This window comes from Tasmannia lanceolata, unplaced genomic scaffold, assembly GCF_043159265.1.
Source record: "Tasmannia lanceolata isolate RefF3 unplaced genomic scaffold, GAP_Taslan_0.1 ptg000048l, whole genome shotgun sequence".
In the NCBI taxonomy this organism is placed as follows: Eukaryota; Viridiplantae; Streptophyta; class Magnoliopsida; order Canellales; family Winteraceae; genus Tasmannia; species Tasmannia lanceolata.
In genome coordinates, this window is record NW_027518725.1 from 3,022,586 (window position 1) to 3,045,216 (window position 22,631).

At 37.6% G+C, this 22,631-nt stretch overlaps 3 protein-coding genes across 3 annotated transcripts; 1 reads left to right on the plus strand and 2 right to left on the minus strand.

Moving 5' to 3' along the window:
* The first annotated feature begins 1,114 nt into the window (after positions 1 to 1,114).
* Positions 1,115 to 15,764, plus strand: LOC143864174 (phospholipase D delta-like). The gene is made up of 11 exons (XM_077375048.1): positions 1,115 to 1,825; positions 2,305 to 2,701; positions 5,315 to 5,431; positions 8,517 to 8,711; positions 11,261 to 11,539; positions 11,620 to 11,688; positions 12,234 to 12,381; positions 13,060 to 13,208; positions 14,129 to 14,299; positions 14,459 to 14,665; positions 15,247 to 15,764. The coding sequence occupies exons 1-11, from the start codon at positions 1,260 to 1,262 to the stop codon at positions 15,541 to 15,543; spliced, it is 2,595 nt and encodes an 864-aa protein (XP_077231163.1). The 5' UTR covers positions 1,115 to 1,259; the 3' UTR covers positions 15,544 to 15,764.
* Positions 15,765 to 17,226: 1,462 nt separating this feature from the next.
* LOC143864284 (Acyl-CoA N-acyltransferases (NAT) superfamily protein) lies at positions 17,227 to 17,973 on the minus strand. The gene has a single exon (XM_077375199.1). It carries the CDS (start codon positions 17,828 to 17,830, stop codon positions 17,258 to 17,260), a length of 573 nt encoding a protein of 190 aa, XP_077231314.1. The 5' UTR covers positions 17,831 to 17,973; the 3' UTR covers positions 17,227 to 17,257.
* A 2,956-nt stretch (positions 17,974 to 20,929) lies between these two features.
* DRT112 (Cupredoxin superfamily protein) lies at positions 20,930 to 21,648 on the minus strand. The gene has a single exon (XM_077375319.1). The coding sequence runs from the start codon at positions 21,631 to 21,633 to the stop codon at positions 21,133 to 21,135; it is 501 nt and encodes a 166-aa protein (XP_077231434.1). The 5' UTR covers positions 21,634 to 21,648; the 3' UTR covers positions 20,930 to 21,132.
* Positions 21,649 to 22,631: the final 983 nt, after the last annotated feature.

The window sequence follows — 22,631 nt, forward strand, 5'->3', positions numbered from 1 at the left end:
AAGGTCCTCAAGGGTGCCCCATTGGATCAACATCGATTTATACGTGAAGTCTAAAAATAGTATGTACGGCCCACTTTTTTTTTATGATCCAAACCGTTCATATGTTTGGGCACAACGTAAATAGGTTTTGTACCAAAAATCATTTCCATAGGATGATCCTAACCCTCCGATATGTAGACGATTCCATACATGATTTTTGGAAATCTTCATATTCAGATCAGTTCAGATAAGAGGGTTAGGATCATCCTATGGAAATGATTATTGGGGCACAACCTATTTACGTTGTGCCCAAACAGATGAATGGTTTGGGTCATAAAAAAAAAAGTGGGCCGTACTCACTTTTTTTTAGACTTCACGTGTTTTCACGGCCACCCATCATATAAATTTCCGCATTTATAGCCCCAGTATTTACAACGGCATTGAAAAATACAAAATCAAATGAATGGTAGATGAGGTTAGGTGGTGTGGGGCGCTATTGAATATCTTTTCTCATAATCTCCATGTCTGTTTTTCAGATATTTAGCTTGGAAGATATACGGAGGAGACTTGAATGTCACGTCACCACCAAACATGCAGTAAATTACCTACAATACTTGTCTGGGATTCCCCAAATAAGAGACCCCAAATGCAATGCAAAACCCCTTTTGTGCAACCAAACACACCCAAGTATAGATTCTCAACATGCGAAGAAATCCAGTCAGCTTTGTTGGCATCCTCCAAACGGAAAATCTCTGAAATTTCATTTCATTAGAGGGGTAATTTAGCCATTTTAAGAAATCCAAATTCGCCACCTATGTACACGCTGTTTTTTCTCATCATATTCACATGGATATGCTACCGTCAATCGCAGAAGACATACGTCAAAGTTAGCCATTTTTCCTATGTTTTTCACAAGACCAATTTCCTAAAAGTACAATACTTTTTTCGCCCCACCGAAGAATAATACGCCCAACTTAAAACGTGAAATCATTTACCAGTGGGGTGCATTATCCTACAGTGGAGTCGAAAAAATAAAAACAATCTGTTTTTCAAGTAAAAATCAGACATCGCTAATCAAATAAAAGTTTGGGAATTTGGTGGGCCCCATTTATCTTATATGTAAACCCCTACTAAACAAGAAAAATACTCCAGCTATACAGTTCCAAAGAATCTAAGCAGAAGTAGATCTAGAAGCAAAGGGGTTTTTAAGAATCCGTGTTCATATAGAAAGCTAAAAAATGCTTCAGAATCCTTCATAATCCTTTCCACTGTTCAGATCCATGGCTTCTCCTTCAAACCCTAACGGAACAATGGAGGATATCTCTTTAGAAACAAATTCCACTTCAGAAAAGGTAATTTTTTTACACGGAGATCTCGATCTATGGATTCTAAAAGCTAGATCTTTACCAAACATGGATTTGTTTTCCGAACGAGCTCGAAGATGTATAATGATCTCTGATTGTTGCCGTGCTCCTGATGCGAAAAAAGGCCCAAATCAACATCATCATCATAAGATCATAACTAGTGATCCTTATGTGGCTGTTTGTTTAGCTGGAGCTACTGTTGCGAGAACTGCTGTGATTTCTAATTCTGAAAACCCTGATTGGAATGAGCATTTTGATATCCCTCTTGCTCATGAGGTTGCACGTGTGGAGTTCCAGGTTAAGGATAATGATACGTTTGGTGCTCAATTGATTGGGATTGTGGGGATTTCTGCTCAGAGGATTGTGTCTGGAGAGGTTATTGAGGATTGGTTTCCTGTAATTGGGCCGACGGGAAAGCCTGTTAAGGCTTCTGCGGCGCTCTATGTGAAGCTGGAATTCAAGCCATTTGAGAACAGCCCATGGTATTTTGAAATAGTTAATTAGTAAGAAAGATTAAGTTCTTAGAGTTGGTGTTATTTACTCATTTATTACTTTTAACACTCACCTTTATGTGTGGCCCCTCTTTTTGGGGTTGGCCGTACACGTGGCACATGTGGCCCCTCTTTTGGGTTGGTTGTACACATGGATTTTTAAAATCAAGAAGCTGTTGGGTTTTAGGCAATCGCTCTGATACCATGTGAAACAACCAATTACTCCGAAAGCTTAAGCTCTTAGAGTTGGTGTTATTTAATTATTTGTACTTCAACACTCCACCTCACGTGTGGCTTCTCTTTTTTGTGTTGGCCGTACACGTGGACTTTTTTTAATATCAAGGAGTTGTTGAGTTTTGAACCTAGGACCTGCCACGAGGCAATAGCTCTTGTACCATGTGAAACAACCAATTACTCCAAAAGCTTAAGATGTTAGAGTTTGTGTTATTTAATCATTTATACTTCAATAGGTATCGCCGCGGCATTGGTGCAGACCCAGATCATTTGGGAGTCCGGGGAGCCTATTTCCCGGTCCAGCGAGGAGGGTTGGTGACTCTTTATCAGGATGCTCATGTCCCGGATGGACAACTTCCAGAGATTGAATTGGAGAATGGGAAGATCTTTCGGCATGAGAAGTGCTGGGAAGATATCTGCCATGCAATAACTGAGGCACATCACTTGATTTATATCGTTGGTTGGTCAATTTACGACAAGGTGAAGCTGGTTAGAGAGCCAACCAGGCCATTGCCAAGGGGCGGGGAACTCACTCTTGGGGAGCTTCTCAAGTATAAGTCGCAGGAAGGAGTTCGAGTTTGCATGTTGGTTTGGGATGATAAGACTTCCCACGACAAATTCTTCATCAATACGGTAAGAAATTCAACTAAGATATGGTGCTTCACTTGTGATCATTCTGGTGAACAGTTAAATTTCTATATCATGCTTCATCCTCTATAGCCTTATGATGCAATGCCATATGGTTATGTTAGCTTTACGTGATTTTTTTTTGAATGGTTGTTAGCTTTACATGATACCCTTCCATGGATAACAATTTCCTATAAACAGATATAGATCTTCAGAAGGTGTAGTTATAGGGACATTTCATAGCTAAAATATGTTGCATGAACTCTGTTTCATAAGACATTACTTGGGTCTGTGACTCTATAATGGACTTGCTCATCATTTTTTTTTGTTAGTAATCTACATTCTATGGGTATTGCTCTTGTTTTCTATTTTTGCTCTCTTGTGCTTTCTTTTGATCATCCAGATGAATACTTATGGTTTTGTGGATGGGTTTGATTGGCTTGATTCATTGGTCTCCATGATTTCATTCATATGACCATTTGCAGATGTTTGAGGGCAATATCTCGAGGAAAGATAATTTACAATTTTAAGGGTTGAGCTCACCTTGTATTGAGGTGTTTCGGGAATTTTGCATTTTAGAGGATCTGAGCTTCATTTCAATGGCATCATTTTTTGACGGAAAATATTCCCTCAAAAGCTAATAAATATTAAAAAACGATTAGTTCATAAAATTCTTCAAACCCATATCTAGGTTGAAGATACCCTTTTTGTTTGGTGGGCTGGTCATAATTATGTTAACCTCTATATGAATGCAAGAAGCTCAAGTTGCCTGTTTTTGAAAAGGATGTTGAAATTCTTGTTGAAGATAATCTCAATCCTTTTTAGGAGAAAATTACTCTATGGAGTAGTCCGGGCAAAAAAATTGGTATTGAAAAAGTTCCCCTCATCCAATCATAGAATGGTATGTACTATGTTTACATAAACATGTAGAAGATCTGGTTCCTCTTGGCTGCCATACAATATATCCATAGCAAGGAGATGGGCATCTGTATGCCAAACAAAAAATAAAATTAAAATGGTAAACGAATAAAAAAGTGTTTCTTTTTGTTGATGCTTGTGAGGTAACGTTGTATTTTCTCCAAGTTAGTGATGTTCTCTCATTCTTATTGTAAACCTCAAGTTTTGGGCAAAACTTGTGGAGAAAAACATTGTAATCCTCATTTTTCACTTTTTAGTAGATTCCTCTCGGACTTGCCCGATGGTTTTCCCTTCATCTTGAAGGGTTTTCCACGTTAAATTTAGTGTTGTTTGGTGGATTTCCTGCTTTGTGTATTGGGGTTTTTCTCTTGGCACTTTTCAAATTGCCCATTTTTTATATTTGCACAAACAAAGTTTGTGCTCTCCGTTTTACCTTTAATTCATACATAGACGGGAAGATATTTGTTCCCAACAATCTGCACTTCATGGGAACAGTGAGTTTGTTGTTTGACAGCAATTAGGCCTCTTATGGCATCATACTTTTGTTTCAGACCATCATGAAATATAAGTCACTTATTCCCCATCGGTTTTACATATTTTCTTACTAGAAGTGCAGGGGCATGCATGAGCAAAACAAGGCGGTCCTATGATTTTTTTTTTTCTGAAGTAGAAGTAGTATCCCCATATAATCTGTTAGTACTATATTTCCTTGCTTGTAGAGCGTTACTTTCTAACTGAAAACACTTTAGGGGGTTTACCTGCCTCTGAATATTCAGAACAGAGCTATAAAATGTTGATTTCCATTAAACTTGTCATTCTTGAAGATCCAAGCCGTCAAATATTTCTTTTTTATTTAGTTGGCAAAATCTATTTGGGTGCTTTTGGAGCTCCAGCACATTACATTCTAATTACAAACACAAGACCACTAATTTTGAATAATTCTGCTCCTGTTCATGGTCAAACATTTATGTTCGTGTTTTAAATGTTTTGCTTAACTTCAATAGTTTACGTGCTACCCCTCGATTTTCTTTTTTCTTTCTCAAGAAAATAATACTTGTTTCTTGGGCAGTGATGCATCTTTCATTAACTTCCTATATATGGTACTTGATATGGGAAAACTATTTGAAAAGTAGCTTATCTACTTGTAATTTTTGTTTTGAATGGTAGCCAATTGTATCGCAGAAGAAAAAGAGAAGACCGAGTTGGTCGATACATTGATAAAATCGCTATTCGCTAACCATACCGAAAAATACGAAAATGCACAACAAGAAAAAGAGAAAAGAAAAAACCGAAGATAGGACTCAAGGAGGGAGGGAGTCAAACAATGCCAAAGCCTCCTTGGACATCCCCTCCCTTGCAAGGCTATCGGCCACGACATTGGCAGATCTTCTAACATGTTAGAAGACAATAGAAGAGGACCCCACCCAATTTAAAAGGCTATTGGCAACTTGTAAATTTTAACTCTTGCATATTTGTTTTCTTTGGTATTTCATAATGAACATGATAATAATTCATAAATATGTAGGTATAGGCACTTTTTTTGTTGCTTGTAAATCCTGGTGATAGTTCCCACTAATTAAGGACCACTACAGTATGCTAATAATTTTGTGAGATGTGGCTTTTTTTCTGCTATAGGGTGTTTTGTTGACATTAATTGAGGTTAGATATTCAAGGTTTACTGTGATATGGTGTTTATTGCAGGCAGGATTGATGGAAACTCATGATGAAGAGACCCGGAAGTTTTTCAAGCATTCATCTGTTATTTGTGTATTATCACCCCGTTATGGCAGCAATAAGCTTAGCATTTTCAAGCAACAGGCAGGCTTTATTCCATGGATTCATTTTGTTTCCACTTTGTCTTACCTATTTATGTGTTAGCTGATTAAAGTATACTAATTTTAGTACATATTGAAGTTTTTCAAGTTTGAACTATGGTATTGATTATAAAATGGTTCAGTTTGTCAAGTTCTGTTAAACTTTGGAAAGTAACTATCACATCCATCCAATGAAAAGCTACTGTTGTTTTCTTAAATCCATTTGAAACCTCATTTGCCTTTTTCATATGCAAAAAATTACTTGAATGAGAAGCAAGTGAATATCATATATCTTAGTAGGCTATATTAGAACTCAGAATATTAGTTTTGAATAGGTGATTTTTTTTTTCTTTTTTTTAATAGAAACAGTATTTTGTTGAACAGTCCAAAATTACAACAAATCAAACAAAGAAGACCCTTGTAAAAACATCAAGCATCCTCTTACTCAAGCATAAAATCTCTATAATCAAATCAGAACAAGATCCTCATTGGCAAGTCTATCAGCCTCGCCCTTCGTTCTTCTTTTCACTTGACATAAATAAATTTGGTAGCTCTCTAATCTTTCAATAACTTCATCAAAGAGCTTCTGAGGATACATACGCCTCTTTTTGCACCATCTAATCATGTGAAAGAAAACTACTAATTACTCCAAAAGCTTAAGTTGTTGGAGAAGGCGTTATTTATTCTTTTATACTTTAACACTCCCCCTCACGTGTGGCCCCTCTTTCTTTGGGTTGGCCTGCACGTGGCACATGTGGCCCCACTTTTGCATTGACCATTGCATGTTGATTTTTTTTTAACATCAAGGAGCTTTGAAACTCAGAACCTTTTGCTCTGATACCATGTCAAACTACCAATTACTCCAAAAGCTTAAGCTGTCGGAGAAGGCGTTATTTATTCTTTTATACTTTAACATATAAGAAGAAGAAAAATGCAGAAGAAACCCTGATCAGTGGACTCCACATTTGCATTTCCACATAATGACATAAATAGGTTGCTACTAGTTACATCAAATTTAGGCAGTCTATTGATTAGCATGTTCCCTTCTCCTGTCTCCATAAATGTGGGAGATCTGACTGCTAGATTGCAATCCATTTCCCTATGTTTAGCTAAAGAAAATATCTTCATGAAATTTCATCCTTGAGACGTTGAAATGCAAGCACTTCCACCTCAAGAAGGCAGAAATAACCGTGCTGACATCATTTGTCACAATTTTGTCAAAGCCGGCACATTTCGCCATACCATTTGGTTTGACTATTTTATTGCTACCATCAAAGTTGGTCTTGATAATAGAATGGTTTTGTCCACATATCCCAAGGTCACGATTGGGGCTCATAGTTCCTGCATTAGCGAACCCAATCATTAGATATCGTATCCAATCATTACACCTTTAAACAAGATGTCCTGTTGTTCGCTCTATATTAGTTATGATACCCGTATTGGCATCCCTCCAACCAACCCTGTTGAGAGAGATCCTTCGTATTCCTTTCTTTAAGGTACCCCTTGTTGCGAAGGAGAAAGGACTCCAAGGACATATCTTTTTGTCAGTTCAAAAATCTCTCAAGTTGGCTTTGATCCTTTCCATTCAAATCACATCCTCTTTATCAATCAACATTGAGCATGGTTATCTTCTTGTTTATATTGATGATATCAATCTCAGGGGTGACATCTATGAAGCAATCTCGTGTCTCAAGGCTCACCTCTTCATAGTTTTGTGGATGAAATGGTCTTGGACCTTTGAGATAATCTTACTAGTGAAGGCATAGTTTCCAAACTCCCTTGTGTTATCGTTGACTTGCCCGAGTCGACTCCATTTTACCTTGGCCGCATTCTTGTTTGAGTCCACGGTTTTTCTTACAAGTCAATCAAAACTCCTTTGGCACTCGAGTTATGACCGCATCGACCAAGTACTTGGCCAAGTACTTGGCCGCGTCAACAAGTAATCGGCCCCGTCAACCGCGTATTCCCCGTGCTACATCAAGTAGACTAGGTTTGTTTTGGCTGCATTTTTTTTTTTTTTTTGAATCCACATTTTGAAACACTGATTGAGGTCTATCTGTTGAAATTCTCACTCGTAACGTTCTTGGATTTTCATGCCTTGGAGTTTTCGTTTGTGCTTCTGCTTAATTTATATTATTCTAATATAGTTGTAAATAATCTCAATTATTCTTTCTGGGGTGTACTCCATACTCCATAGTAAAATGGTTTTCATTGTTTTGTATCTGAGAAAAAGGCTGCTTCTACCTGAAAAATAAGAAATAAAGAAAGTGCTTTGCTGGCTTCTTGTCATAAGCTATTTTGGCGTTGATGTTTTCCGCAACTTGTTAACTAATGAAATAATGGGAGTGACATCGGTACCTCTCTGTGTGTGTGTGTGTGTGTGTGTGTGTGTGTGTGTGTGTGTTTAGAGATCATCTAAGAATCTCTACACCTCTGGGCTCTGATAGAGCCTTCTACACACTACTATGTACAAGTATAAATAGACTAGGTGGGGCAAAATTTCGAAGTCTATGACAATCCTCCCCCACCTGATTTCGTTGACGTCCTCGTCGCGCCTTCATCGTGGAACCTCTTTATTTTGTCCTAAAATTGCCAAACCAAAGTGTCACCTTGACGTGGTGGAAGTCATCAGTTCGAGCCTGATTATCCGTAAACCCAATGTGAGTTTTTCTATTTTTACTTGCTCCCCCGCGTGATCGAATGAGAGTGGATAAAAGTCATCAAAAAACGACTTTTTGGGCGATCTCTACTAAGTGAAAGAGGCCTTCGAATAAAAAACATGTGTTTTCGTGAAATTCCACTTTTTGGATGTCCTCGATTCATAGGGTCTCAACAAGAGAATTAGTAAACAGAACGATAGTACATATATTTAGTGGACATATATCAGTCTCTGTGTGTGTGTGTGTGTTTAATCATCCTTATATGTCTTCTATTAACCACTCTAGAACACCTGTTTCTTTGGCCATGCTGTACCTTCAAATTCAATCAAGGATTTTTCTCATTCTGTTAACACTACATTTGAACAATAAAGTTTCTGTGAACACTATATTTGAACAATAAAGGTATCTTATATCGCTGTCTGCCCCCAGGTCGTGGGAACACTCTTTACCCACCATCAGAAATGTGTGCTCGTTGATACACAAGCTTCTGGAAATAACAGAAAGATTACAGCTTTTATAGGGGGTCTTGATCTCTGTGACGGCCGCTATGACACGCCTGAGCATAGACTATTTCATGATCTTGACACTGTTTTTGAGAATGATTTTCACAATCCTACTTTCGCTGTGAGTTATTTTGTTTTTATTTTCATTCTTGCAGCTTTGCCCTCCTTGTTGTATTGAATAACATTTACAAGTTTACTAAAATTTTAATTATATGCTTGAAATTGGTTGAAGATTAATTTTCTTATAGGTCTCTCAGATGCTAAATATATGTTCAACAGATGCAAACTTCGCCTGTAATTTTGATGCTGAAGAAGTTTAGATTCATTCATACAAATTGTCTGATAGAAGAGTGCTGTCGAACAAATCATTGGTTTCATACATGCCGAATTTATATTGTGGAAGTACTCATTTATTTTGAATTTCAATGAAAAATCTGTTTGAATACAACTATTTGTCACGGTGTCCTGTAATTTTGATGCTGAAGAAGTTTAGATTCATTCATTCTAGTTGAGATCTGTCAAACCAATCATTGGTGTCATACATGTCGATTTTATCTTGTGGAAGTACTCATTTCTTGTACTAAAGTATTAGAAAACAAAAAATCATATTTAAAATGAGTTTTTGCAAAAGAAGTCTTCTACTTAGCTTTATTTGCAAAAATAGTCTTCTAGTTTGACAATTTACAAAGAGTCATACAATTTGAGCGAATTTTGCGAATCGGGTCCTGCCATGAATTTGTGACAAAAATACCCACGGTAGATTTTTTTTCTAACTCATAAAAAGACCAAAATGTCCTGAAAAGACGAAAATCACCTTGGAAACAGACCAAATACCTTTGACGCTCAGTAATATGTTTTAGTAGGGTTTGTCCCACTAACTCAACTCAAACCCACACATCGGGTGGGGCCCATCTGTTTTGATGGCCAGGTCCCACGATCTCCATCCAAGCCCATGCACAGGGTGTAAAATAATGGGCCCCACCATTTTACACCTCATGTTTTGATGTGGTGGGGCCCATTATTTTACACCCTATGCATGGGCTTGGGTGGAGATCGTAGGACCTGGCCATCAAAACGTGAGATAAAAAATGGGCCCCACCGATGTGTGGGTTTGATTTGAGGTGGTGGGACCCACCCTATCAAAACATATCAAACTAGATGACCCTGTTTAAAATCACAAAGAGCAGAACAGTCAAGAAAAGTATATAAATAACACAATTCATGCTATTGTACTTTACATATTAAATTTTAAAATATTATAACAATTTTTTTGTACTTTTATTAAAAAATATTAATTTTTAATAAAAATAAATAAAATTAAGGAAGGTGCAAATTTAGACATGTCAGGTCATAAAATTTATGTTGTATTTTCTATCTTTTATAATTTTTTAGAAAATGTTAAAATTTTATTTTAATAAGGGAAAAAATTTCTTTGCCATTTTGTATATTAGAGGTATACCATACTAGTAAGTATTTCATTTTTTTGAATGGTCGCAAAATTCATTCCAGATGGAGATGATTAAGGATATCTTCCCCATAGATACAAGAAAATCCGGGAACAAACAAAGAGGGTCGGAAAAGTACAAAAGAAAAAACCAACATCACGGAGGCAAATAATCGAACAACTCCAAACTTTGCTTGTCTACTCCTTCCCTAGCCAACTGGTCTATCACACTATTCCCTAATCTTCTAACATGGAAGAAGATTATCGAAGAACCAACAATTTTATCCTAAATCTTATCAAATAAATGTGCAAACCTCCATGGCGGAACAATAAAGCCTCTAAGCCATCGTATTGTGTTCAGAGAGTCTCCCTCTACCATTACACTATTCAAATCCTCCATCGCCAGAATTTTTATTCCCTGATGGACAGCACCCACTTTGGCTTCGCTTGCATCCGCAATCCCAATGGGCCCTGAAAACGCCCACACAACCCCTCCAGAATCTCTAGGTACTCCCCCTATTCCGGCTCGACCTGGGTTAACCAAACTCGAACTGTTAGAGTTTAATTTAAGCAATCCATGCGTTGGGGGTTGCCAATGATGTACAATGCTGGACGTGGGTTACCCAAACTCGAACCGTCAAAGTTTAATTTAAGCAGTTCAATGCGTTGGGGGTTACCAATATGTGTTTCACAATTATATTTATATATGTATTGCATTTGAAATGTTGTATATGTATTATGTATAAATATTTTTATGAATTACATGTAAAATGTGGCACGCACTGAATTAGCAAACGTGCGATAGCGTGTGATTAGGTTTACAATGTTGTTAAACCATTATGTTTTTTTTCCCTTATCTAATAGCATTTGAGCATGTATTTGTTCTTATTCTAGCATTTCTTGAAGTTTCATATTAAATGCTCATCATTTCCATGCATTTTGTAAAGTTTACAGGATTTTCACTGAAATTTCCGTCGGAAACCAACATATTTCTATTTCCGTCACAACAAAAACGTATACCAAAACCTAAAACATGTGATCTGTTAACAGTGCCTCTGTAATCTATCACTACACCTATCCCAGCTAGCCTTTTCTCTGGTATTCCCATCAGAATTAACTTCTATCAAATTCAGTGGAGGGGGTACCCATTTTGTGATTTTGATGCTGTTTTCTCATGCCGAATCTCCGATTATTCTTATATTCATTTCTTGTTTTTGGATATGTAGACAGGAAAGTGCCCACGACAACCATGGCATGATTTACACTGCAAGATTGAAGGGCCCGCGGCATATGATGTACTTACAAACTTTGAGCAGAGATGGGGAAAAGCAACAAAATGGTGGGAATTCGGAGGAATGTTCAAAAAGGTATCTCACTGGAATGATGATGCCTTGATAAAGCTAGAGCGTATCTCATGGATAGTCAGTCCTTCCCTGTCTGTTCCAAATGGCGATCCTAGTCTATGGGTTTCTGAGGAGAATGACCCTGAAAACTGGCATGTTCAGGTTGGATATACTTAACTTTCTTTGCTTGATTTTGTTGGTTTCTATTCCTGAATCTAACTTGAGCTCTTCTATTTTATCAGGTTTTTCGATCTATCGACTCTGGATCAGTTAGAGGATTCCCTAAAAACGTTCATGAATCCGAAGCCAAGGTTTATTTAAATGGCTCTTTCTATGGATTATCATCATAGAATATATTTCATTTGTTGAGCTATGTCACAATCGTTCTCGGGAATTTCTCGGCAAGGGAAAATCTCGGGATGCATTAATTTTTTTATTTTTTTCAGGTTTATATCAGGAAAAAATGATAAGAATAAAATTATTTTAAAAATATATAAATATATAAAATTTAAGAAAAAAATATATAAAATTATTCTAAAAATATCGGGATAATATCTTGATATTCTCGCGGTATTTTATGATAAAGATGAAAATATCTCTATATTTTTAAAATCTCATGATTATTTCGGGATTTTGTCGTTTTATCAAAATGTCGCGATAAAAATGTGATATTTTGAAAATATCGGAGATATTTGTGACGTAGTTGTTGAGTAGGATATCTCATGCACTAGAACCATCAACTAGTACACATATTGAAACTATATTTTATTTCTACATACAAGTGCATCAAATATTTGTTGGGTCTTGGTGTTCTTCAGATCATGATGGAAAACTTTGTAACAATTTTGTATTGCAGAACCTTGTCTGCGGAAAGAACCTGGTAATAGATAGGAGCATACACACAGCATATGTAAAAGCAATCAGATCTGCCCAACACTTCATATATATTGAAAATCAGTATTTTCTCGGATCTTCTTATGGATGGCCTTTTTACAAAACTGCAGGTAAATGATGATTTCCTGATGTATATATGTTGTAGATTTTCTTAGAGGAAATTATTCTTGTTGGTTGGGACAAAGATTTTCCTTCGCTTGAGCCTATGGATTTACTATCAAACTCTGTGAGTAGAAATCCATACCTAGACTATTTATCCACCGACTTATTAAGGTTTCCTGATTGATTAGGCAATTCTTTTTGTTCTTCATGCAATCTAATTCACTTGGGAAAGTGGTTTAGATATTCCCTTATATAAATTTCAATAGTTTATCTAATTCACTTGGAGGTTTTGCAAGTCTGAATTTATAGCCGTATATATTGGGCGAGCCTTGGCGCAACGGTAAGGTTGCTCCATTGTGACCTGGTGGTCACAGGTTCGAGTCACGGAAACAGCCTCTCTGGAAAGCAGGGGTAAGGCTGCGTACATCTAGCCCTCCCCAGACCCCGCAATGGCGGGAACCTTGTGCACTGGGCTGCCCTTTTTTTTATATATATTGGGATGATTGACAGCAGTAATAGTAAAGTGATTATGTTCTTGATCCATTCATTCATATGTTTTCAAGTCCTACTTTTCATGTCATTGATTTTACTACATGCTTGTGTTATGGCATTGCAGATGGACATTTGGTATTTCTTCCCTTGTGTTATATTTTTATTTTAAAGGTCAGCCTTGTTGGTATGAACAGGTGCTGATAATCTGATTCCAATGGAATTGGCCTTAAAAATTGCCAGTAAAATTAGAGCGAAGGAAAGATTTGCAGTTTACATAGTCGTACCAATGTGGCCTGAAGGTATTCCTTCTAGTGCCGCGGTGCAAGAAATTCTCTTTTGGCAGGTAATGTGTTACAAATTTGACAGTTTTGACTTTTATATAGTAGAAACTGCTTAGAATTTGATGTTTAATAGTTAGCACTCATACACTAATGATTTTTATTAATTAATAATTTTTGTTCCTTCTTGGTGATTGCTATAAGGCTAGTGCATCTTCTTCCTAACATGTATGAAAAGCTCAAAATATAACCTCTTCAGACATTATTAAAATGTTTTGGAGCTCTCTGAGACTGTCATTCCCAAATGTTCAAGGCATTTACCTTTCATTCTAACAGTTCATTTGAAATTGTAAAGTTCATTCATCTTTAAATATACTTTCTTTGAACCTATGTAACTTGTATGATTACTTCTTCAAATTTAAAATTTTACTTGGACATACATATTCAACACAACAACCAGAGAAGAACGCATCTATATATATTTTTTCGTTTCTTTTGATGCCCGTGTGTGTTTTCAAACATATGGTCTATATACAAAATATCCTTTATATATTATGGATATTTGACTTCTTGTTTATTTATATTAGTTCTATATGAAATAATATATATTTAATACACACACATATACATACAACCATATATGTGTGTATAGTCTGACATATCGTCATAGCTCACTCGTAAGAGGTTGTCATTATAGGCATCTCTGTATTGTATTTTGACATTTGCACTTCTCTCGAACTGACATTGCTCAAAATAGACAATTTTTGTTATCCCAAGCTATGTTCATCGGTGATTGACAGAATTTCCATTAATTTCAATGGTTTCCCTATTCTTTCCTGATTAGATCTTTATAGCATTGCCATTGTAAAAAAAGATCTTTATAGCATCACATGTTGATCAGCTTTCTATGGGTTCCTTTAAAATCACTGCAACTGTCATTTGGATTGCAGATTTGATTTAAGATTTCTGTATCCCCGTTTTGCAGGGCCAGACAATGCAGATGATGTATGATATTGTTGGAAAGGAGCTAAAATCCAGCGGTTTTGAGAACTCACATCCACAAGATTACCTAAATTTCTACTGTCTTGGTAATCGGGAAGAACCACCCAAAGATATAATACAGTCAACAAATCAACCTTCTCAGAACTGTGATCTGGTACTGTCGAGTGACAAACTGATTTTATTATATGGTTATCTACTATTGCATGGTTTTCTAAGTAGTTATTTATTATTAGGTGTAGTACTATAGTTACTTTTCAGTTTTCCCCACAAATAATGATATTTTTTATATGCTTTCCATGCAAATCTATGACAGAGTTCACTGGAAAAGGTCATGAAATACCGGCGGTTTATGATTTATGTTCATGCTAAAGGTATGATAGTAGATGATGAGTATGTGATCTTGGGATCCGCTAACATTAACCAAAGATCCTTGGATGGTTCAAGAGACACTGAGATAGCTATGGGTGCATATCAACCACATCATACATGGGCTGGGAAGAAAAGGCATCCCCTTGGCCAGGTTGGTGTTCTTTTTCTAATTAAAGATTAGATTGGTATTCATTCATGTTGATTTTTTATTTAATATTTAAATCATAAATAACGGAGTTTCTCAAATAATTATAGAAGCGATCAATTGCACTTGAAGATGTCCATTCGTCTTCCTGATTTGACCAGAGTCAGAAATGTGATGCAGTGTTTTTTTATACAGAGCGATAGGGAAGCTAACAAATAAAATAACATATTCTGATTGTTTTTCCTTTTATATAGCGGTTATGAATCTGTCCTATTATTATCCGGCATCCAACAACAGAAACCACCAAAAAATATGCATATATTCAACTATTTGCCTGAAAATCCTATTATTTCAGTTGTACATTGCAGTGACTGTTTTTGGATGCCCCGAAATCTGACTTTGTTGGAGCTTTTAATGGGATGCTCCCAATATTCATTTGGTTCATATGGAGTCGGTTTCAAGTTCTTAATCACAACTTTCCAACCAAAAGAAAGAAAAGAAACTATCCCTTCATCTTAGAATGGCTCTTTTCAAAATGCTAGTAATTGAATTATATCATATAATATTGATAGTTTTTTTTACTGCAGGTATATGGATACAGGATGTCACTGTGGGCAGAGCATCTAGGTGGGTTAGATGATCACTTCAAAGAGCCACATAGTTTGGAATGTGTGAAACATGTGAACGAAATGGCGGAGGATAACTGGAGGAGGTTCACAGCAGAGGAGTATACAAAGTTGTGCGGCCATCTTCTTAGGTACCCAGTCAAGGTGGACGCTGATGGGAAGGTGGATCCCTTGGATGGGCACGAGAATTTCCCAGACGTCGGTGGTAAAGTACTAGGGGCATATAGTTCTTCTCTTCCTGATGCCTTAACCACGTAGCCTCTCACCCTATTTGTTTGTTTAAGGTAAGGCCTATGTCAATAAGCTTTATGCAGCATTGGAGCTGATTGCTAACTCCCACGTGTTTTCCGATTTGAGTACTGTTTTGGGGAAAGAAAATGGAGAGGCTGTGTTTCTGTTTGTAACCCTCCAAATCATGTAAATTTACTGTCAATATGATTTCAAGATTTACGTCACAATAAAGTATAAGTTGTTTCAAATTTTGCTTTGTCTCTACTTAGTTGTTTTGCTTAATGGATTGTGAATAATTTCTCCCTCAGTATTGTTTGTATATATTACATATCCTTGAATTATACACAGTACCACATGCCAAGAACCTTGTAGACAGAGAAGAAAACATCCTTAAGTAGAAAACTGTGGCAGTTAACTATTGTTTGATAATCTGAGGGAATGATTTTGTCATTACTCTTCTATTACTTGTGCGAAGAAGAGAATTCTCTGGCAGTGAATGAGCAGAACCCATCTATTAGTATTATTCCTATCAATTGCACCCACGTGAGAACCTCTGCTCTCACTGAAGTTACTGCAAGTGATCCTTCTGGAAAAAAGGAAGGGAAATGATATCAGCACTTCCATGTTTTGATATCCACACTCTCCTTGCTTGTCTTTTAGTATTTTTTTTTATGTGTAAGCTGGGGTCAGGCAGACCCCTAGTATTTAATGGGCTTGTGAGAGCTTTTTGGGAACTGTAATAACCTTTTGATAGCCCTTTTAAATACTGAAAGACAAGCTAATAGAGCGTGATATCAAAACATTGGATTGTTGATATCATTTCCCAAAAGAAAATGCCCTTGTAATGGCTCTGATCAAATTTACAAAATTGTTTTGTAGGACTGACCTCATGTAAACTATACACTGATTAAATGGTGTATGTGCTATGCGATAGTTCGATACTTCGATCACAGTCTAATGATAATCAAATAACGTTGGGACTGAGCTCATGTTTACACAATTTAAGACCCACTTTGTGCGTGTAGGGGTATCACAGCCCAAGAAAATGTCCTTAGGTTGTCCTTTTCTCGGCCACATGCTCTGTGGTAACTTCACTCTCACGGCTTTCACTCTTTTTTTTTTACCACAGCCCTTTTCAAGTAGTCATCTACATGGGTCACTCTGCCATGACTCGAACAAGAGACATCGTGGCTGCTCTGATACTGAATATTAGGTATCTAGCCCTTTAAAGCTGTGCTATACCAAGATGGGTCCCACCTAGTCCATACCTAGACAGGCCCCAATAAGGACTTTTTAAGGTTGTGTCATGTTCCATTTCAAATCAGACCGTTCCGAAGCTGGGATTTGAACTTGTGACCTCAAGATTTAAGATACACAGCCTCAACCATTCAGCTAAAGGCCTAACCCCCTAATATGAAAGGCAATTTCGTACATTGGCATCATCTAGTCGGATCTAGGACGCTCAACCGGATTGTTCTGGTTTTAAATTTCGACCAAACTCCGAAATTTCACCCAAAATTTTGTTTTTTTAATTAAATTAATATTTTACCGAAATTTCGGTAATTTCGGCCAAAATTTTATATCAAATAAAATAGTATTTAATTGGTTTCGCTGGATTTCGGCCGAAATCTCGAATAAAAAGAAGAAATTTTAACCCATGTTCCCGAATAAGAAAAGAAGAACCACAGAAAAGCAATAAAAAAAAAATCGTTATCAAATTATCTTTATTCTTTAATTAATTTCATTTCCTTTTCTTCTGCTTTCTAGAATACACCATCCCTCGGATCCCATCCGGATCCGCAGCAAACCCTAACGGACGGTAAAACCCAACCACCTTAGGCTCCGCATACAAAGCAATATTCGAGATCCCTTTCTCAACTAACTCTTCCACAAGCCTCTCCATCATAGCTTTCCCTAATCCAAACCCTTGAAAAGATGGATCCACCACAACATCCCAAATAATCGCGTTAAAAACCCCATCCCCCGTCGCACGTGCGAATGCCACGGGTTTTAGGGACCGAGAATCCTCGATCCAGAGCAAGGAGGGCGTGTTTTCTAAGGCTATTCGGATCTTGTCGGTGCTCCGGCGAGGGAATCCGACGTTGACGAAGATCGTGTTGAGATCGTCTAGGTTGAGTGAGGAGAATGAACGGTGGAGATTGAAGCCTCGGGATGAGAGTTCTTGATCGGAGATTGAGAATTTGGCGGTAATGGAGAGAGGTTTTGGAGAGGGTTTTGGAGGGAGAGAACGGGAGGAGAGGGTTTTGAAGGGGAGAGTAGAATGGGGAGAGGTGGTAATGCCGGGAAAGAGCATTTTTTTTCCTTCTTTTTTAGGGTTTTGGAGGGACGAAGGTTTGGGGAGTTGCACGGTTTAGAAAAAAAGATAGGAATTTGATTTTTTTTTTTTTAAAGTGAAATGAGAGAGGGAATATTATCTGATCTGTTTTTTTTTTTTTTTTTTTTTTCTTTTTTTTTCTTTTTTTTTTGTGGCTGTGCGGTTTCTGGGACTGAGGGTGATTTCCAAAAAGAGAGAGAAAGAGAGAGAGAGAAAGACCTTCTTGGATTTCTTGGATACAATAGAATTAGCGCTAATGAGTGATTACATAGAACACTTCAAAGGGTTAAACATAGAAAGAGATGAACATACAAGAGATAATTCTAGAAATCCTATTTACTAAGATTAGCCTAGTTGCTAATTTCAGCTAGCTACCTAACAAAGCTAGGTTGCCCCATTCAATCCACTTGACTAATCTAGCACCATGGTGATCTAACAGTGTGAATTCAACACAATCTGACTTTGAGATTTCACATATTCTAACATGCAACATATGTTTGATTACAATGAAATGAAAATAGAATCTTGATTTGAAGCGCACTGCCGAAGTTTGATGATGAATATGCCCTGATGTTGTTGTTGAATATAGACTCAAGCCTCGATGGGCGAGTAGTAATAGGTCACTATGGACTAATACCATAATGGATAATAAATGGGTCACTATGGACCAATGTCGGCATGGGCAAGAAATGGGTGGCAATTAGCGGCAAAAATGATGATGCAAATATCGGCAAAAAAATGGACATGGCATTAAAAAGAGGGTGCAAATATCAAGAATGCGAGCAAATAGCAAAAATGGGGTGTGGCTATCAATTTTGGGGCCTATCACATAAGATGGAGTGAGAGGATTAAATGAATGGTAAAAATATAAGAATGACGAATTGGAATGGGTGCCACCATCAAGATCATAGGGGTTGGAAGTAGTAAATGATATGGGAAGGGGATGCCATTTTCAAATCATGGTTTATTGCATAAAGCTGTGAGTGGAAATACCAGCCATCAAACCCACTCATTTCTGTGGGATAGATGGACTTGAAGGATTGGATCATGCCATGACCCATGAGAGGCAGTCTGATCAAGTGTTTTTTTTTGTTTGCATCACTTGGCCCTCTAAGATAGAGAATAGGTGGGCATGGATTTGGGATTCAAAGAAGAATTGTAGAGAGTAACGAGGGCTGATGGTGTTTTGGGGTGTAGGATAAAATAAAGAAATGGTTGAATTAAAGCAAAATATAAAGATTTCAATGACTCAAGTCTCAAGAGGCATCCTAAAGCTGCGATTGACATTTCTAATCTAAGCCCTATTCGGCATTGGGATAGCTATCCCGGCCCTGTTTGTTTTGGATTTTGAGAACCGGTTGTGAGTACAAACTGATCATTGGATTCAATTATACGTTTAAGTCAAATAATCAGTTTTGGACTAGCAATCGGTTCTCAAAATGTAAAACCAACAGGGCCTTAGTGGCAGCAAACGCTGACTTAGGGTTGTTTTGCCCACTACGGACACCCACGGCCGAAAAAGAGAGGTTATCAATGTTTGTCATGGCTGCCCATCATGTAAGGAGGGTGGAGAGGATATTGAAATCTCATATCATTTTCATAGAATTTGGGGTGTTTTTAAAATGTTCAAAATGCATTTGTATGCTTCTCCGTGAGTGACTATGATTTGTAAATTCCTCATTCACAATTACCAAATTACCATAAACACTACTAACCTTACCTATGATTTGCGAATCTCTCTCTGGGTGAAAGGAAATGAGGAGATTGATCAACCAAGAGGATGCAATGTCTGGATTCAAGTGGCCGAAAGAGGGTGGCCAAAATACAGCATATTTTCATAAAATCGTTAGTTCTAAAAGAAGAGGGAACAGGATCAGTGTTCTACATACTAATGGTATCCGATGAGACGATAGTGCTCTACAGATCAATGTTATCCAATGAGAGGATGAGTCCATCATTATGGAGATCGTAGTGTGTGTATAGGGCATTTATTCAGCTGAGAATGATGGATTTCTTAAACCTGACGGGGTTGAATTTGACTCTATTGAAGATGTTGATAGTATATTAGACTCTATTGAAGATGTTGATTATATAATCTTTGAAAACCCTTTTGACGAATAGGAGATGAGAGCTAGCCTCTTCTCTTTGAGTAGGGATCGCATCACGGGCCGAAGCATTCTTTCAAAGTTGCTGGGAGACAGTGAAGGACAACAGTTTTGGATCTAGATAAAAGTATTGGAGTCATTCTTGTTGTGCTGATCCCTAAAGTTAATGGACGGAAAAGATCGGGGAGTTTTGACCGATAAGTTTGGTGAGATGTCTTTATAAATTGTTGGCTAAAGTTCTGGCAGATAGGCAAAGGTTTAACTTTTATAGTCCAAGCTAATCAGTATTCACACGGAGGAAGGGGAGAGAAATTGGTTGGCTGGCCTTCTGGGCTTTTCTATGGACCAGTTTCCTACACCTTATCCAGGCCGTCCATTGGGAGACGATCGCCTTAAGATAGGGCTTGGGACCCAATACAAGAAAAGTTATAAAGGAGATTGATTATCAACTAGGAAACAAAATCATTGCTGGTACCGTTGCTGAACTTGAGCTTGAAGCCATTGCCCATGGCATCTCATTGGCCAAAGACTCCGATATCCATAATATTTGGATTGAAACTGATTCTCTCCTAGCTTTGCAGATTATCCAGGAAGAGATAAAATGTCCGTGGACAAAAATCCCTCTTATTCATGACGTAAAAAGATTACTTTCTACTTTCTCTGAGTGGTCCATCTCTCACATTTGGAGAGAAGCCAACAGGGCTGCTGATTTTTTGTCTAAGCATGATTGTCCCTGTAAAGGGGATAGGATCCCAATTTCAATGATCCCTCCTCTCCTTGCCTCTATTATTTCAGATGATGCCTCTGGCACTCTGTACTATCGCTTGTAATCTTCTCTCTTTTTAATGAATTCTGGTCGGGGTCCGCCTAACCCCAGCTTGCCCATAAAAAAAAAACTAGGAAACAAAATCTTGTGTCGATGGGAAGAATAATCATCCTTGTCAAGCAGATGACAAATAAAGAGAGACGAGTATTTCTATGAAAAATAAGATAATAAGATAGAACATAATATACAGTAGACAAAAAATAAAAACGTTAGGATCTTGATATGGAGAGAAGAATGCAATACACACATTTTCTCTTCCCTCAACATAACACTCTAAGCCATAACAACAAAAGACCCATAACTCAAATGATATTTAGAGAGACAAAATCACAGATCATCAAAACAACTAACTAATTAACTGTCACTTTTCCAACCATTCCAGCTCCCTGATGAGGGGAACAGTAGAAACTGTAAGTACCCTTTGTATCCAAGGTGACTGAGTAGACCTCGCCAGGCCCGTTAAGGAGGTCCTCCTCACTCATGGAGATCTTTGACACATCGACGCCGGAAGGGACTTCATCCTCATCAAAAATGATGTTGTGGGGGAACCCTGCATTGTTCTTGAACATAATCTTCTCTCCAGCAGGCACAGAGAAGGTGTTGGGCACAAAGGCTAACCCTCCATCATCAGCGCCTAGCAAGACCTCTATGGCAAGGGCGTTGCTAGCTAGTATGGCGCTTGCCGCAGTTGCCGCAACTGCCACACCTACTTCTTTGAGTGAGGCTTTGATGGACAAGGCCGGGGTGGTGGGGCCAGCCGCCTTGACACCGGTCGATCGGGTGGATCCACCAGCCTTCAGGCCTGTGAAGGAAGGGATGCTGATGGAAACTGAAGTGGTCATGGTGGCCATTGTTTGTTAAGAGATTTTGTGGGTGTGTGAGGAAATGAAAGGATGAGAAAAAAGGGTAAATTTGCTAAAATAAATAAAAGGGCATGAGGGGTGTTAGTGTATGGTTTGTGTGAAGTGAAAGAGGATTGTAAAGTGTATGGCAGAGAGGGTGGGTTGAGAGAGGGGTTATCTACCTCAACTTCATTTGATTGGCTGGAAGGATGACCTGATATCTGCTGATATGGGATGTGTGGGTATCAAAAAAGTGGGGTGTGGAATAGAAAAGGAGAAGTTATGAAGGGTTTGGTGGCTCTGGATGCTTACCAAATTTGTAGAAAGAAAGATCTTACCTAGAGATCCAAAATCTATATATGCCCAAAAATTGTTTTTCTATTCTAATAAAAGTTACACATTTGATTATGAAAAACATGATGGCAAAAACAAAGATAAGGAAAAAATCATTAGTTTAGTATAGATTGAAGGCATTTCATCAAAAGTTTGATGTAGTTTTTAAGGGCCTATAAAAAAATAAAATAAAAAATAAAATAAAATAAAAAAAACTGTTGGCCATTTCATAATTTTCAATGACTAATTACAAAATACTTTGCAAAACAAGGATTAGTAGGCAAAAATCCCAAGAAAAAAGAAGGAGAAGTGGAGAAGTGTTTCAATGTATACAAGAGTAATGCTTGGAGAAGGCAAGGATCTAACATATGGCCTATTAGATAGACCATCCAGATCAATCAAAAGTGGGACCCAATATTGTTAATAAATGAGTGGGTCATGGACTGGCCTATTTATCCGATCAATGTCTTTCGCAGACGGAAGCAGCGTTGCTTCTATGAATGAGAACCTTTGAAGAAGACAAACCGAGCAAACCTTCAACCCAGAATGTTGATCTTCCTGGATTTTTCTTTCGATGGTAAAACAAATTTTACTGCCAATTTTTCACTTAAACTAGACTTAAAAGGACATTTTAGTAAGGGGAATGTTATCAGCACTACTGTATTTTGATGAGG